We start from the raw sequence: 15,120 nt of genomic DNA, 5'->3' as shown, positions 1-15,120 counted from the left end.
AGTCTATCAGTGTGTAGGGCATTATTAAATGCAACAAAAACGTGACCTTCTCCAGTTACACAGGCGTTTGCCAAGTGAACTGACTATTAGCTGCCCTCAGCGAGAAGTACAGGGGCTCGAGTTCACAGTGGCCAGGTATTGGATGGAGGCACTGTGGAAACACAGTAAAACTCCCCCGTTCCAGCCCAAAACACTAGATTTGAAATGCACAGCTCTGAATCAATAGCAGCATAACGGAGTTATGAAGAATTAACCATATCTACACTCTCTGACTGGGTGACTGTTTGATCCAGGCGTTGCCCTCAAAGGCTGTCAGAGATGCGCAGTTCATCCTTAGCTGGCTCCGAGCTGAACCCAGCGGGCTGCAGAAGGCAGAGTCATCTGTTTGTTCAGTCATGCTCAATGTAAACAATTCCATAGCATAAAAGATGCAATGGGAATCAAAGTACATCCTAGTGTGTACAGTACACACACACACATCCACACACACGCACAGCTTTATCGGTGGCAAAAACAAAATGCCACACGCATGGAGAGAAAAAAATAATGCTACAGTTGGGCCAGAGACTTAATTCCAGCAAATTGATTATTAACCCAGCTATTCATTGAGACATTACCATTTTCTGACATTTGTGCAAGAGGCAAGGTGAATGCATACATAGTAAAATGTTCACATTTAATGGGAATGACCACACTTAATGGCAGTCTAAAATGGAACCCATTTTTCAAGTATTTGCTTACTGATTTTTTCCCAACAACTGTTGCTTAGCTATTTAGAACAGTAACGTAGCCCCCACCCCATTGTGCTACATGTCTCCTTAGCTCCAAACAAAAGAAATGTAATGACCAGCACTTTCCTTTGTTTTTTTTTTTTGTTGGTTTTTGTTTTCTTTTTTTTTTTTTTTTTTGTTTGTTTTGTGTTTGCTTGTAGCAAGCACATGAAGTCTTGCTACAGCTACATGTGGCAAGACACAGATGTTGCTCAGGTAAAGACAGTTTCTTTGGCCACTTTGTTCTCCTTAGTAACAAGCAAGTCTCTGCCTTTTGTGTCTACTACAACATCTTTTCATAACCTGTACAGGTCGATGCCACGCTCATTTTAGCACAGACATGTCCTAGTAGCTGTATTTGTTCAGTGGTCTGACTGGCGTCGTCTGAGGGACGAATGAGGGTTTTGGTGGCACATCGGGTTTTAGGGAGGGTGTCCTCTTTATTCCTGTACGAGGCAGGGTGCCATTGCTCGTGTAGCTGCTTTGCCTGGACAAGGAAGGCTGGAGGTGAACGCTGACAGGCGTCCCTTGCATGTAGTCCATCTTTGTGCCAGCCGTGGGAGCCATGTACCCCCCACGATTAATACTTGGCTGTCTGGATAACAAAACACCATTTGGTGAGTTCAAGTTTTTAGGAAGGGCAGATATCGAGTGCCTCTGTGAAGAATTTTTGTGATAACCCCTCTGCCTTTCCAAAGAGGTCATTGGTACTGCAGGAGTGGTAGGAACGTCCACTCGTTTTGTGGGACTGTTTCTCGGCAGAGTCGATGGAGGAGAATATAAAGACGCCTCCCTGTTGGGAACCTTAGGTGGGATCTCAGACATATTGCCCATTGGATCCAGCATTAAAGTCTGGTGGGCCACTTGAATATCTCCCATAATGGCTTTGGGGTTATTGGTAGTTTCATTTAAGTGTTTCAGAAAATCATTCAGGGTGTTCCTGGAATCAACAGATCTCCTGTGGTCTCTTTTGCTGGATGATTTTGTAAGTGGATGATCAATATGTTGCATCTTTTTGTCTGCCTTATGCGCATTAGAATTTGAGAAAGATGTGTTGTAGTCATGGGTAGCATTGGGAAGAACAATAGCACTGGGAATATGTCCGTGACTTAGAGGAGAGTGGGGGGGAGGACTAGAAGGAAAAAATTGAGGGCTTTTTAGTGGGGTTTCCTTTCGTGAAGCATTGAGGTTACCGTGCGCTTTGTCCGACTGACTTTTCATAGCCTGCAGAGTCTTTTGTTGAAGAACTGGTGTAGATTCAGGAGTTGGAAGTGCAGCTAATTCTGGAGGCTGTCCCCTGTGGTCCATCATCATGGACTTGGTATCACCGTTTGGAGGCAACTCCTTTCTGCTGGTCAGCAGGTTTGTGTACAGTTTGGGTGAATCAATGTTCTGCTGATACTCCTTGACAGGACTGTCAAACAGCCCATTCAGTTTGGCAAAGCTCCCGCTGGAGTCCGTACAGGACTGGGCCGATTCTGCATCTTTGTGTATTTTCCTGGATTTCCGTACAAATATATCCCGGTAACAGTAAACGGCCACTCCCGCAATAAAGGCTCCCAGGACAAAAGCGGCAAAGACACAAGTGATTAGGACATTCATATGAACCATTTGGTTGGACTCTCCTGATTGTACTTCCCACCTCACACCTGCAAAAGACAGGCAGGATATCATAAATCTACAGGTATTTCATACTGACACATTTCAGAAGAAGGCAGCCTTCCTCATGGAAGTGTCTATTAAGTGTTTTTAAGTGCTCTGGTTGTGGTGTGGGTATAACTCAGTAGGATCCTGCAATCTACTCCACTGGTGAATGCAAATGATTTTATAAAAAGTATAAAATGACTGTGTGTGCACTGACAAGGCTAAATGAAGACTGTCCATTTTCTGTGATAATGAGGAATGCTTGTTGCAGCTTCTCTCCTTATGTTTTGTTTAGCCTGTCCCCAGATTTCCTTTAAGGCTCACAAATAGGGGCCTTACGTTATTAACATTAATGATTTCTGCTGGAAAATTGAGGTTAGAAGGTCCTACTGGGCCAGACAGCAATTAATAACTCATGGATGGATTTCTCTCACTTTCCTGCCCAACTCATAAATCAGTATCAAAGGAGAGGCAGGATTATGCAAATGTTGTGTAAAAATGTGTAAGATATATACTGCACTGTTACAGCCACACTAATGCAATACAGTAGAAACTTGTAAACTACTCCACTCCCAGGCTGCTGGTCCTGGAGTGGCACACCTGCACTCATTATCCATGTCCAAGGTTGAAGATAATGTGATACTGTTAGAGCACTGATTTTTATATTTTACCAATAACAAACATAAATACTTGCATAACATTATTATAAAAATAACTTAGGTTAAGTTATTAGAGAATGTTAAAATTTAGAAACTTTTAGCTTAGACCAAGAAATTGAATATTTGATTAATTTTTTATTTGGGTATTAACAAGCTCCCTTTGATTTTTTTAGATTTTTTTAAAGCAACCACAGACATCTTGCAGCTAAGACAATGTTAGTTTTTAATGAAAGTAATTCTGTTACTATCCCAAGAGATGTTAAAATGAAAGCGCAAGAGGAAAGGAACAGAGCCACTTTTTGTTAGAGGCAAGGCCTTTGAATATTGTTAATGTTCAGGGTTACAGGTTTTAATGGCACCGTGCAGAAGCAGAAGGAAAATATGAGTAAAGTTCACTAATAGCTATGACACAAAATGTGATTCAGAACCAAGAGCAGATGATAATAAAAACTTAAAGCAAAACAGAAAATAACTGCAACAAATTAAAATGACAAATGCACGGCCATAGTGGCTGATAGGAAACCTGATATGTTTTGGTGAATGGTAATAAAACAGAAATGGTTTTTGGCTGGTGAGATTTTTCAGTAAATACAGAATTGTGCAAACATGTCTGTCACCTTGCTGTGCTATGCACTGAGAGAGACTTGTGTTAAATTTTGGTTATGGGAGTGGAAGCTTCTCGATTCTGTGGTTGACTGCAAAAGTCCTATTGAATTAAAGTCTTGGTTACCATAAGAGCCAAAGGTTCACTAAGCTGAAAGAATGGCTAGAGAAAGATGAACTATAGGCAGAATAGGTTTCTTGTTGTGTTCAGCTTAAAACCTCTGCATGTCTCAGTATGTACTGAGATCATCTCTAAACTGATGCTCGTACCCAGAGGATAAAAATTCAGCACTTTCTTATTCTAACAGTTGTTCTTCAAGAACACGTTCCAGGCAAGCAGAGGTTGGGATTTGCCCCATTTAACACATGGATCCCTCATGGAGCTCTGCTTTGTGTTGTTTTGCCACCACCCCCAACCCAAATGAAAAAAAACCCCAAACATAAGCAACCATTTAGGAGGACTAAGAGTCTAAGCCAAACTAGACTGAATTGAAAACAATAAACAGAGGTGCAGATAGGTCTTGAAGGTAATTTTTTTGATGTATTCAGAACTGCCATTCATTTCAATGGGAGTTTTGGACCACTCCAGGATTAAAAGGCTGAGCTTATTATCAGTGTTTCCCATTATAAGCTCTAAGCAGCACTTTGTCCATGGGATAAGTAGGTATGAAAAACATGATTGCACTGTCTGCATATTCACAGGAAATGGGTGTAAAATAGAGCCCAACAATCATGGCTGTTACATTTAAGCCTTAGACAATGCTGAGACTATCAGGTTTCCATTCAGCTGCAATGTATTCCCTGGTAAGGCCTTACCCTTTGGGACACCTGATAATGGATCAGAATAATCAGAAGTGTTTGGGTCATCTTGAACTACAAATTTCCGAGAGCCAGTCACTTTAGGTTTCCAGGAACCAATCACTTTAGGTGATATAACTGGGATACTTGCCATTGTGGTAATGGAAGCTGAGGAGAACTCCATGTCTGTGGTGGCAAACAGATTTTTATTAATGTGTTTCATGGCATATCTAAGCTATAGCTGGACATAGTATTTTATGGGAGTTACATGTCAGAGCAAAATGTGACCCCCCCCTACACTCTACAAAAGTACAGATGGATGATTAAAATCAATTACTTCAAAACTGGAAGTATGAAAATAGTACATTTACATTTCAACAGCTGCTAGCCAAAAAGCCAGAGAAGTCAACTGTGAAACCAGTACAAAAGTTAAAGTAAGCAACTGTGGGGGTGAAAAGCACAACTTCGTCTACTTAATTGCTATATTCTTCACTGGAGACAACACACTTGGCTGCCTTTTAAACATCTTCAAAAAAAAAAAAAAAAAAAAAAGGAGTTACTTGAAACGATACACACTCATGACAGGTTATGCCTGAGAAACCAGATCAGCTCCATTACTGCTATTATGTATACCAGGAACTGCTGAATGAGCCATTTCTGCAGGTGGGGATAAAAGGAATGTTTTTAACCCCTCTTTTGTAATGGTTCCTAAGGAACAATCCTGCAGAGATTCTGGCTCCTCTGCAATATGCTTGCTGAACAGACCCACCACAGCCTACGTGAAAATGCACAGAGGAGGAAACTCATCAAATTGGGTTTACAGTTCAGTCTCATTTGCACTCTTGAGTATTTTGTGTTCACTGTCCCAGTATGTTTAGGCAGGAAGGTCTATGGCTCAAGATGAGACTTGAGAAATGTACTTCAAAAGCACACTCATTCAGGACTTGAAAATAAGGTTCAATTGTATCTGTGTCATAAAATATCACTTTGAAAATTCAGTTGATAAACACTCATAAAGCCAGGCAGCATTTCTGTGTGACAGTTTTGTTGTGTTTTCGTGAGTGAGTCTCTGACTTGCATTGTGGTTAAATAGATCTGGAAAATATTTGTCTCAAACGTTACTTCTTGTCAAGTTACAGAAGTGAACATGTCAGAAACCAAACCACAATTAATGTTCTTTTTGCACTCTTATGAATTTAACATACAAATTGATTATTGTCCTGTTTGTCAGTCAGAAATGTGCCCTTGGTTTGAAAGCAAAGACCCCAGTTCCAAAAGCAAAGACTAGAAAATAAGGGCTGAGTCTTGCTCCTGTTGAAGTCAACACAGGTTCTGCTCTTGAGTTCAACAGAGGAGCACTGGGTGTCCCTGAACACCAGGGGCTGGTGGTGAACACATTATTAGAAAAATCACTGGAGGAGAAAAGGATGCAAAAGTCCATCTGACAACAATGCACAACATTTTTTCTAAGCCACTTTTGTCTACACAATTTCTCATTCAGCTACACAGTTTGTGATGTTAAATTTTTTTCCATTAGCATAAACTACTTAAAGCATTTCAAAATAAAGAAATACACATTTTAGAAAATGTGTATTTGTGCAAAAAGCTTGCTGGGAAAGAAGGAAAAGAGAAAAGGAGAAGAGGTAAGGAGGAAGATGATGAAGTTCTGCCATTCATCTACTAGAGATGACCAAGAGGGGCATTCACAAACGCATGGCTGGGGATCAAGAGTACAGCTTAGTGGACTTCGTGCAGTGAAGATGTCATCTATGTTAATCAGGCTCTTTAATAAAAGATGTCTCCATAAATAATGAGCTGTTAACATGCGGCTACACAGGGTGAAGTGCTGAGTGAGAAGAGTCTGACTATCTTTACCATCAGTGGGAACATGAGTAAAAGCACAGAAATGGAGGATTGCCAACTGTGCAAAAGGAAGGAAAAAAGGGCTGAAAATGCTGAACTGAAGGAAAGTAAAGGTCATTAATTCAAAAAAATTAAAAAAAACTAACCAGATGTTGGGTCGCCAAATATTTTGTAATCTGGTGTAGCTGTAGTAGGCAAAATTTCTAAAAGAATTAAAGGAACAAGTAATCAGTAAAAAGTAACAAAAAGAAAGCAAAAGATCTCAAACCTGAGTAATGGAAAATAAAAACTAAAATATCACTGGTTACAAAAAATAAATTCTTCAATACTTTGCTGCAGACCCCAAATAGCTGTAAACTGGTGAAGGAAAGAGAAAAACTCTGCCACCCAGGACTAAAAAGCTCAGCTTTGTGAACATTCACAGTAACACCAGGTGATGTGTTCATCATGTTACTGAAAAGCTCATCAGAAATTTAACATCCACAGTGAGGTGTGGCCACAGACTATGGTGAGACATTCCAAAGGAGCAGCAGTGACTGTGCCTTACCATGGCAGTCCCCAAGCTGTGCCGTGTTGCCGTATTCGACATCTTGTACAAATCCTCCAGTGCTGTGGTTGTATGAAACAAACAAAGAGAACCTGCAATTAACAGTATTAGTAAGGATACAAATGGAGATTTTTTTTTTTTCCTCTGGAAGCAGCAGATGGAAACATACACAACAGCCAGTGTATGGCCCACAGGATTGTACAAAATGTACGGGGTAGTCCGGCTTTAAAACTATCTGTGTGTGCTTATGCCAGGAAGTAGAAGAAAAACAACCCCTTTTTTAGCAACTACATCATGTCTTCTCCATTGGGCATGCTCTTGGGTTTAGATACAACCATCCAATTATACCAGTTAAAGTTTGCACTGGCCTGCTACAAAGGCCTCTTTTTAAGATACAGCTGCTAGTGCACTATATATTACAGACTTGATTTGTGCAAAATGCCTTTGGTATGCATATATAACACCCCAGCTCCAGTGTGGAGGCACAACCTTGCTCTTCCCACTGTGAATCCTGTGCTTTCATATTTGCAATTGCCTGTGCCCTGACCATGAGCATGCCTGGGAGGAGACACTGTGTCCTGTCCTCTTGGAGCTGCTCAGGTTTGCATGCTGCAATTGCTTGCCTTCCTGCTCCCAACTGCTCTTCCTACAGATCTGCCTGTCCTCCTACATATGTAAAACTCCCACTGAAAGCAAGTCTTCACCCAGAGGTTGCAGAATTAGGCCAGACTTTAGCATTCTGTTCTCTTACATATACAGGGCACTGAAAAAAAAATCTTTTAAAAAATAGAGATTTAGGAACTGTGTGCAAGAGAAGAGGCACAGGGCATGAGCTTGTGGGGTCTGTAAAGCATATTTAGAGATGCTGGGCTAACTTGAAAAGGAGTACTTACAGCATGCCTGGTGTCACTCTTCCACACGCCTCATGGTCTAACCAGCCACAGTATGGGTCCCGTGAAGCAATACACGCCCTTGCAAGAAAAAAACCCCAAAAAATCATGATCATGCATTTTTTGCTTCCTTCCTAAGAACTGTTGGTGCCCTTGCATTAAGGGGGAGTTCAGGAAGGGAGCCGTACTTTTTACATGACCCGTGGCGCTCACACCGGCTCAGGGGAATTCTAACGACGCAGCTGGAGAATGCCACAAACAGAGCATGGTGGTCTCTGTCCAGCTGGAGGGAAATGACTCTTCTGTCCTCCTCGCTTTCTGCATTACACCTGGTCAGCAAAAACAAGGGCAGGCCACTGCTTTAGCGACTGTAGTACTTTGTGCGGTAAACATTTTATTTATTGTCTGTGTAGATACTGAACTTTTCACATACATAAATGTAACCTGCTACTCTTTGCTGAGACATTGCTAAACAAAACCCTGAGTTATCAAGTGCTGGCTTCTGGCTCCTGCTAACAGCTAGGTGAGAAGTTTGCTGAACTATGTAGGAAAAAAAATCCAAATCCATTTTCTTTGTTCTCTCAATCACCATAAATATTTTGAGAGAGCAGGAGTCCTGTATTGGATGCCTGTAGAGTCTAATTGGAATGCTTCCACTCCCGAATTCTTTGTGCCAAAAAATAAACAAGTTTAAAGTGATCAGATATAGGTTATACACTATCGGCCACTCTTGAGCAACCCTCAAGATAAGCACAGATCATTTCGTTTTAACATCAGCAAATACTTCTGACGTTTCAGAAGTATTTGTGAGAGAGTTATCTGTGTCACTGACGTCACTGGAGTGGAATTAAGTTGTTCATTCAACCCATGCAAAATGGCAAGTGACCAAATACTTTCAGGTTATTCAACATGAGGAACACAATAAAATGACAAACAAGTGGTGATGTAGGTGATAATGAGCTGATTTACCATAATCTTTTTTAGCTAGGTACCAAGAACTAGATGAAGAGCTTAGATGTTCTGGTAATACTTACTTTGCATGATTATATGCTTCAATCTCTTCCAGTAATATGCTGTCATTCAAAGAAAAAGGCCTGGTCTTTGCCAAGATTTTAAGTACTACTCCTGCTTCGGAGCCAACAAATATGACGGTGTAATTCTGGTAGGGTCCAGCAGCGTGGTCTACAGCAATTGCTGTCAATCTGTATCTAGCAAGACCAAAAAGCACATCATTAACAGCAAGTTCTCTTGTTTTCCTTTTCACAGGTGTTACTTTTGAACTGTCATACCTGACACGTGTTTTGGTAAACCAGGGCTCCTCAGTGACTGACGGAACAGCTGAGTCCATCAAAGGATGAGATTTGATGAAGGAGAGCGTTTCGTCTGGGAAATCAATGGAGGTTTTGTAAGCCTCTGCTAGGCCGTGTTTTGCACAGCAGCCAGGTCTGAAATGAGAACAATATTGTTTTCCTCTTGATATTTTAGTTAATGAGACAAGGCAGCCAGTTAATGAGCATCCTTATGGCAGAAGTGGCAAGCTCTGCTTTGGGTTTTACCCAACAAGGCACTCAAGAGTGCAGCTGATTTAAGGTATCTCTTTACAGGGACAGTGTTATGACATCATGAGTGAGAACCTTTTACCTTGGCTTTGGTACTTTGTCTTCAGGTACAGCTGTCCAAACAGAGTCAGGAGTCTTTTGTTCTTTAAATCTCCCTTTGAAGACTTTCTCAATGTCATCCATGCTGAAAGCACACACTGCTGAACCAGGGATGCTGTAAAATTCAAAAAATAGTTTCAAGAACTCAGATTACAATGGCACCAATGTCAGTGTAAGAGAGAACCTGATATCTGCCTTTGACGAAAGGTTGCTCATCTCTTACCTGTTGAGCTGTGTGGTGAATACACCCACCACCGTGGGCACTCCATTGATTTCTATTATGTCTGTGATGGACTGCAGAACATCAAAGTAGAAGAATGAATCCCCAGGAACTGAGCAGTTGAGCCGAGCTTTCAGAAAGGACGTCCAGTGCTTTTCCAGGACCCTTTGGGAGCCCCCCATGTCATTTTTGCAGATGCGTGCCACACGGGAATACACAGCCTGTGAAAGGCAAAAAGAAAGAAAAAGGGAGAGAGGCTTGAGAGATGCAAGGGAAACAGTGCTTGTTTCTGAGCCCTTAATAAAACACCAAGATAATGTTGTTAACAGGAAGCCACCATTTATCTGCACAGAGAAGATGAAAGCAAAATGTGTTCAGCTTGTAGTGTACAGTCATTTTAATGTATCACCAAGCAAATGCATCTCCACAGTTTCCTCCCACCCTTTTTGCCTTCAAAATCATATTGTTAGTGAGATTTAAAGACTTTAATTAACCATGTGTAAGGGATTTAATAATTTATTGTAGAATATCCTTCCATGGTGAGGCATGAGTATTATCCTCTGTACTGGCATGACTGAATTATTCAATATCCAGGGACATTAGAGAAACTTCTTTGAAACTCTCCTTTTGTGTTGTTTTCTTTTGTTTCTTTAACAAGCATGAAAGCACCCTCAGCTTTTCCATTACTTGGTGCTAGAGTTAAGGCAACAGCAGCACTAAGGCAACAGCACATTGAAAGACACCTGTAGTGAGCTCACTAACAGCGAGGCCTGGAGAACAGAAACAGCTTTCTGGTTGAAGAATGCACTGCTCTAGTTCTCTTTTTCTCCCCTCCCTGTAAATTATAACCGTGGTAAAACTGTGCAAGCTTTGTCCCAGTTCATCCTTCCTATTATGAGCTGTGCTAGTTCCTGATGCAGTTTTAGGATGAGCTCTTTCTGCTGTGACTCAGCGCTCACGGTGACAATACCGACCTTGCCTAAAGTGTTGTGCTCTACAGCAATTTCTCGGAAGAAGAAATAAACGTAGTTCCCATATTCTATGGCATGGAGGAAGTGTGGTTCTGTAAGAAAGAGCAAGGAGAAGTTACTTCAAAGAACTGCTCAATGGGAACATGACAGTGACACTGAGACTTGGTGGCTCCTCCCCAGGTCCACACCAGCCAATGTGAGCTCCAGTCTTGCAGATACTTTAGGATGTCCAAATACAGGTGCATTGGAATGTTAAATGAACTTGAAGTCTTTAGCATTGGCTAATGGCGTGTAAAAAGGCCCCACAGAAATTGTATTTCAACTAAGGTATTTTGTTACTTCAAATTTGTTTATTGAAGCATTTAACAAAAATTTTGTCTGATTTTTTTTGCATTATGCAGTTTTTTAATATTCTGAAAGCCTCATACATGCTGACATTGTAGCATATGTGTAAACCAGGCTGGCTGCGAATAACCTGACCTTCTGTGCCACTGCAATTACATTTGCCATGTGTATGGGAAAATACTCCCCAAATTACCTTTTATCCATTTGGAGTCATACTTTATTGTTCTTAAGGCAGATCCATCCCCCATGCTGCGATAAATAACAGCATCACTTGCCAGGAAATCTGCTACTGTTGCTGAATACAATTTTCCATCTAAAATGGAAGTTGAAAACATGGTATTAAGAGGCCTTTAATAATCTAGAGAATTCTGACTAGCCTGTATTTTTCCCCATTTCTTTACTGTCACACTTCCCCACACTGCTGTAACCTATTTATTAACAGGTCAGCTTCTAATCCTTTGGAGGCCCTTTAAAAAATTTAAGAGCAGGGGCACCATGACACCTTTAGCTTTCCTGTGCTTGCTTTAAAAGCTCTCTGTCTCCTTTGGTGTCATTAATCATTTAGACTCATTACAAGTAAAAGTTCTTACCAGCAAAGAGGGCGACATTGGTTTGTCTGGCATCAAATGGGCATCTTGCCAAACCACTAATTTCCTCCCCATCATACTCTAATGTATTCAACTAGAGAAGAAAAATAAATGGGTGATAGTGTCATTTCTATTTTGTGCACTGGCACAAAAGCAAAACATTGTCTTTCCACAAAACTTAATTCAGCACATTGGCTTCTGTCTGTTTTTATTTCACCTTGCAGCATTTTCAGGCACAATGCATGTATTTGCTATGGCATAACCAGTGCAAGCAAAACCAGTAGCAGATTAATGACATCTTGAGGACTCTTACCCGATAGTATCTGCACATAGGGTTAAATGCATTTGTTCCACAGACAAACACCATCTCATCATTTCTTGGAACAAAGACTTTAATGAAGTTATGGCATTCATCCTGAAAAGAGAGTAAGATGTATTAATCACAAACTCCATGTATATAATAAATACTAGTGTCATCCTTCTATAAAGTGCTAAACTTACTTTATGTTTGCCTTTCATAGCACAGTTCTCTCTGTCCTGCTGCTTTGATCGCCATGTTAATTTCTGTTAAAGCAGAACAGAAAGGAACATTTGAATTCCTTGCCACAGCAAATTCTTAAAAAAACCGTTAAAACCAAAGAAAACACCTTTCCCTTCCCAGCATGCATCTGCTCACCTTGCTTGGAATAACTTCTGATTTTGGAACTTCATTTAAGTTTACAGTATAAACCTGGTCCCTGTTTGCAGAGTAAAAAAACGGCAGTAAATTCATTAATTCTATACTTCTTTATTTGATAAATGTAATCTATTTTCAGAATGTTAGGTTAGACCAGCAACTTCTATGCTTATGAATTTTCTGTGTTTAATGCAAATGGGAGAAGGTTGTTCTTAGGTAGCATGGAGTGGCTTTGATTTTTATTGGTGTGTGCACCTGCAGTGTCCAGCTGTCCATCCCTGTCTGTCCATTCTGCTGAGGAGCAACCTGGGCTGTAAATATGCAAGTGTGTTATCCTCACTTCCTACGGCCCTGATGTGTCAGTCCAAGTTTAAAATGATCAGGAGAGGTTTTTATCAGGCAGGGCAGTCATATAAAACAGGGAAAAGAGCATTTGATCATTGGTTTAAGCTTAACTACAGTAACTGCAGCCTTCAAATCCAATTTTCATGCACTGGCCATAGATATGGTATATTTCTCTGGAAAATTCTGCCCCAATTCTAATTTTATCATATTCTGCACATTTTTCTAAATGAATTTTACACATAAATGCAAAACCAGAAGAGAAAAGAATTTCAATCTAATGAACTGAGCGAACGAAAATTACCTGCCAGTGATATAAAGTGTGTCTCGAATTTTCAACATTAGTTGGAAGTCCAGTCTGTGCTGAGATTCATTGCCTGAAGGGCGTCCTCTAAATACTGGATATTGCCTTGAATCTGCAAGTAAAAATGGGCTACACCATCACTCAGGATTATAGAGCTAAAGAATCAATATATGGCATTGATTAGCTGTATATACTAGGTGTAGAAGGGTTTAAACTAAATTCCTTGAGTAATGTCTTGAATATAAATGAGGAAAAGATGGCTAATGTCAGCAAATGTTCTTTTTCCTGAAGTTATTGCTGTATTTCTGATTGCTTTTTTAAGAAAATGATTAAGTGTTCTATTAAAGATACAAAGCCAGTAAACACATTTCAATTTGAAAGGAATCAGATTTTTTTTTTTTTAAATTTCCCATGGTGGGGCAAGGAGAAAGGAAAAAATAAAAACAACGTTAGAACTTTTTCCCTGGTGTTTGGCAGCCCTTGCAGATCACTTACAGTGGTAGTCCACAACGTTAATGGGATCCTCGTCTTCGGGGAAGCTGACGGCCCGGCAGCGGGACAGGCTCAGCAGCGTCACCAAGGCACAGAGCACGGGGAGCCTCATGGCTGGGGACAGGGGACAGCGCTGCTCAACTACCTGCAAACAGGGACACAGCGGTGAGGCTGCAGCAGCACGGGGCACCAAAGCCACTTCCTGCTGCACAAGACGGGTTTTGTTTGGATTTGAGCACAGGCAGCAGGGGACATTGATGGGAAACTGCTGCGTGACACAGCCCTGCTCCAAGCTGCTCTGAAACATATTGATGTTTGCTAATTTCTAGCTGGATTTACGGGCATTTCTGAAGAAGCTGACGACTGTCAGCCCGTTTAATTCACAGAATCAGAAATTGAACATACAGGCTGCTGACCTGGCAAGGAAAATTGTCAAACTTAGGATTAGAATTTTAATTAAACTGCAATCTCTTTCCATCCCCTCAATCAACGAATGTCATCCAGCGCAAACCCTTTTCCCATAAAGTACCTAAATCTCATCCACAAAAAGTCATGACACACACAATGTGTCTGAACATCCATGATGTGTTTTAATGCCATTGCTTGTTTCCTGGCTGGGCCCGTTGTCACAGACCTGCTGCCCAGGAGCAGGCACCTGATGCTTTGCCTTGTGCAGTGACTTACACTTGTGCGAAGTAAATGCAAAATGCTGCCCCTGAAGCGTGACAGCCTTGTCACACACTTCACAAGGGTGGCAAGAGACTCAAATGGGGATGCAATGCTGAACCACCTTCCCAGGATGCCATCTTCCCCCTCATTCTATTTCCTACTGTTGAAGGTTTCAGAGGCTTTCACCTGGGGGCTGTGTGTGTGTGCTCTGTAGATCAGACAGCACAGATCACGACAGCACCACAACATTACACAACAAAGCTTTTAAGAGGGGAAGGGAAACATAACTTCTTCAATGAAACCACAGGGATATTTTAGTGAGCAGAATGTAACTACTCAAGTTGCAATTTGGGTAGGATGCAAGAAAACACATCTCAATGTGAAATGTGATCCTTAATGACTGCAAGTGGACTGGGCAAGGGTCATATTTCTCATTAGAAACCTGGCAAATGTAGTATTATTCCCTCCTCCAACCTTTTGGAAGCATTCATTCAGCCCCGACTCACAGGTCAGAGCTCTGAGTCATCAGCTCAGTGCCTTGCAGTTGCTGAAATTGGTTATTAAATGCTTTGTCTAAACAGAAAAAAAGGAGAAACCATTCCATTTTAATGTTTCAAGACTTTCAGTGAGAAGAACATGTTGCCAACACAGAGTGCCAGGCCTGATCCAGCAAAGCACGAAAGTATTAATCATTTAATAATTTGAAAAGCAATTAAAGAAACTCCTTCATAACAACACTTAACCTTTCAGTAACGCTTATGGGGGACGAAAATGCTGTATTTGTTAATTGATGCTATGGCTGGCTAGGGGCAGGGCTTCCTCCTTCCAGAGGCTGCTGAGCTGTCAGTTCAGGCTGGACTGTGAGGAAACCAGCTGAAAGGCTGGGAACACTTGGGGATGGGGGTGGGGGTGTTGTCTGGATGCCTGCCCATTACAGACTGACCTGGAAAGAAGCATTTTCCACTGTTAATGATATTTCTGTATCTCAGTCCACCAGTCCAGAACGAATGGGCTGTGCTCTTAGTCAAGATTGATGAGTGCAGTGGTTAATAAACACTAATGATTCCTGGCACTTTCCCTCT

The 15,120-nt window shown here is 41.2% G+C and overlaps 1 protein-coding gene across 5 annotated transcripts in view; it reads right to left on the bottom strand.

Annotated features, from left to right (window-relative positions):
* Nucleotides 1-765: 765 nt before the first annotated feature.
* Nucleotides 766-15,120, bottom strand: part of SEMA6D (semaphorin 6D) — a 129,048-nt gene continuing 114,693 nt past the window's right edge. For 2 of the 5 annotated variants that reach the window (XM_066196654.1, XM_066196653.1), the window contains exons 2-19: nt 13,373-13,514; nt 12,878-12,989; nt 12,232-12,292; nt 12,057-12,119; nt 11,869-11,970; nt 11,559-11,649; nt 11,162-11,281; nt 10,627-10,715; nt 9,656-9,873; nt 9,416-9,547; nt 9,064-9,219; nt 8,809-8,982; nt 7,963-8,103; nt 7,778-7,855; nt 6,885-6,976; nt 6,484-6,540; nt 4,493-4,660; nt 766-2,419 (exon numbers count right to left, since the gene is read on the bottom strand). In XM_066196654.1, the coding sequence (XP_066052751.1) occupies nt 1,116-2,419; nt 4,493-4,660; nt 6,484-6,540; nt 6,885-6,976; nt 7,778-7,855; nt 7,963-8,103; nt 8,809-8,982; nt 9,064-9,219; nt 9,416-9,547; nt 9,656-9,873; nt 10,627-10,715; nt 11,162-11,281; nt 11,559-11,649; nt 11,869-11,970; nt 12,057-12,119; nt 12,232-12,292; nt 12,878-12,989; nt 13,373-13,481 (3,267 nt within the window). In that variant the 5' untranslated portion in view covers nt 13,482-13,514 and the 3' untranslated portion in view covers nt 766-1,115. The remainder of the gene's footprint in view (nt 2,420-4,492; nt 4,661-6,483; nt 6,541-6,884; nt 6,977-7,777; nt 7,856-7,962; nt 8,104-8,808; nt 8,983-9,063; nt 9,220-9,415; nt 9,548-9,655; nt 9,874-10,626; nt 10,716-11,161; nt 11,282-11,558; nt 11,650-11,868; nt 11,971-12,056; nt 12,120-12,231; nt 12,293-12,877; nt 12,990-13,372; nt 13,515-15,120) is intronic. The other 3 variants (XM_066196655.1, XM_066196656.1, XM_066196657.1) reach the window with 3 other exon arrangements.

Source organism: Chamaea fasciata, unplaced genomic scaffold (assembly GCF_029207755.1).
Source record: "Chamaea fasciata isolate MVZ Bird 193981 ecotype frontalis unplaced genomic scaffold, bChaFas1.0.hap1 SCAF_14, whole genome shotgun sequence".
Classification (NCBI taxonomy): domain Eukaryota; kingdom Metazoa; phylum Chordata; class Aves; order Passeriformes; family Sylviidae; genus Chamaea; species Chamaea fasciata.
This window is presented reverse-complemented; position numbering and strand designations above follow the sequence as displayed.